This window comes from Austrofundulus limnaeus, unplaced genomic scaffold, assembly GCF_001266775.1.
Source record: "Austrofundulus limnaeus strain Quisiro unplaced genomic scaffold, Austrofundulus_limnaeus-1.0 Scaffold960, whole genome shotgun sequence".
Taxonomy (NCBI): Eukaryota; Metazoa; Chordata; class Actinopteri; order Cyprinodontiformes; family Rivulidae; genus Austrofundulus; species Austrofundulus limnaeus.
Window position 1 is genome coordinate 112,749 of NW_013953362.1, and position 1,232 is coordinate 113,980.

Sequence of the window (1,232 nt, forward strand, 5' to 3'; positions counted from 1 at the left end):
TGTGTGTGTGTGTGTGTGTGTGTGTGTGTGTGTGTGTGTGTGTGTGTGTCAGCACACAAGAGACAGCAGTAGACACCTCAGCATCTTTAGATGCACAGCAGCTGTCAATAACTCATCACTTCCTTCATTAAGTGTATTGGGATTCTGTCAGATAAACTGTGTGTGTGTGTGTGTTTGTGTGTGTTTGCATGTGTGTGTGTGTGTACCTTCAGCTTTACCTGCTTGATCTGAGAACTGTTGGACTATATTTTGCTTATTTAAGACCCATTTGACTATTAGAGCTACTATCTGTGTTTTTAATAAAGCCCACGCAGACAAAATGAAACGCCTTGAGACGTGTATGCGTGTGTGTGTGTGTGTGTGTGTGTGTGTGTGTGTGTGTGTGTACCTTCAGGTAAACCCAGCTGGACCAGCAGCAGCAGCAGAGTCAGGTGGATGCAGCGTTTCCATGGTAACAGTTGCTCCATCGGTGGGGTCAAAGGTGAGCAGCGTTCTGAAAGACGACACGGACATTCTGTCAGTGAAGCCCCGCCCCCTGGTGTAAATAACAATAATCTGACGATGATGAGGATGATGAAGATGGTTCCAGTCAGTGTGTGTCATCATGAATGATCATGTTAGAGTGAAGTGGACGAGGTCATCCTTCGCTGTAAAGCTTCCATCATCTGAACCAACAGAACCGGTCAGAAACTCCCAGAGAGCCTTCAACCTTACGGTTTCTCTCAGTTCCATCAGAGCAGAGGTTCAGGTTTCCAGCTGAGGAAACAAACGCTGACAGCAGCTCAGTTCTGAGGAGCAGAAGATCCTTACATCACTTTATACAGCAACGTCCATTAATCCTCTCTGAGCTGAGCTTCTGCACAAACTCAGGATTTATCTCCCGAAGCCAGCGGGGATCAAACCTGCAGCCTCAGGATGAGAAGACCACTGAAACACTGAACCACTGAACCACTGAACCATGAAGCCACTGAACCATGAAGCCACTGAACCACTGAGCCATGAAGCCACTGAACCACTGAACCACTGAGCCACTGAACCATGAAGCCACTGAACCACTGAGCCACTGAACCATGAAGCCACTGAACCACTGAACCATGAAGCCACTGAACCACTGAGCCACTGAACCATGAAGCCACTGAACCACTGAACCATGAAGCCACTGAACCACTGAACCACTGAACCATGAAGCCACTGAACCACTGAGCCACTGAACCACTGAGCCATGAAGCCAC

The 1,232-nt window shown here is 48.1% G+C and overlaps 1 protein-coding gene across 1 annotated transcript in view; it reads right to left on the reverse strand.

Annotated features, from left to right (window-relative positions):
• hjv (hemojuvelin BMP co-receptor) overlaps window positions 1-1,232 on the reverse strand; it is a gene marked incomplete at its 5' end in the record, with an annotated part of 11,596 nt that overhangs the window by 6,751 nt on the left and 3,613 nt on the right. The window contains 1 exon segment of the mRNA XM_014029860.1: window positions 389-493. Within this exon segment, the coding sequence (XP_013885314.1) occupies window positions 389-467 (79 nt within the window).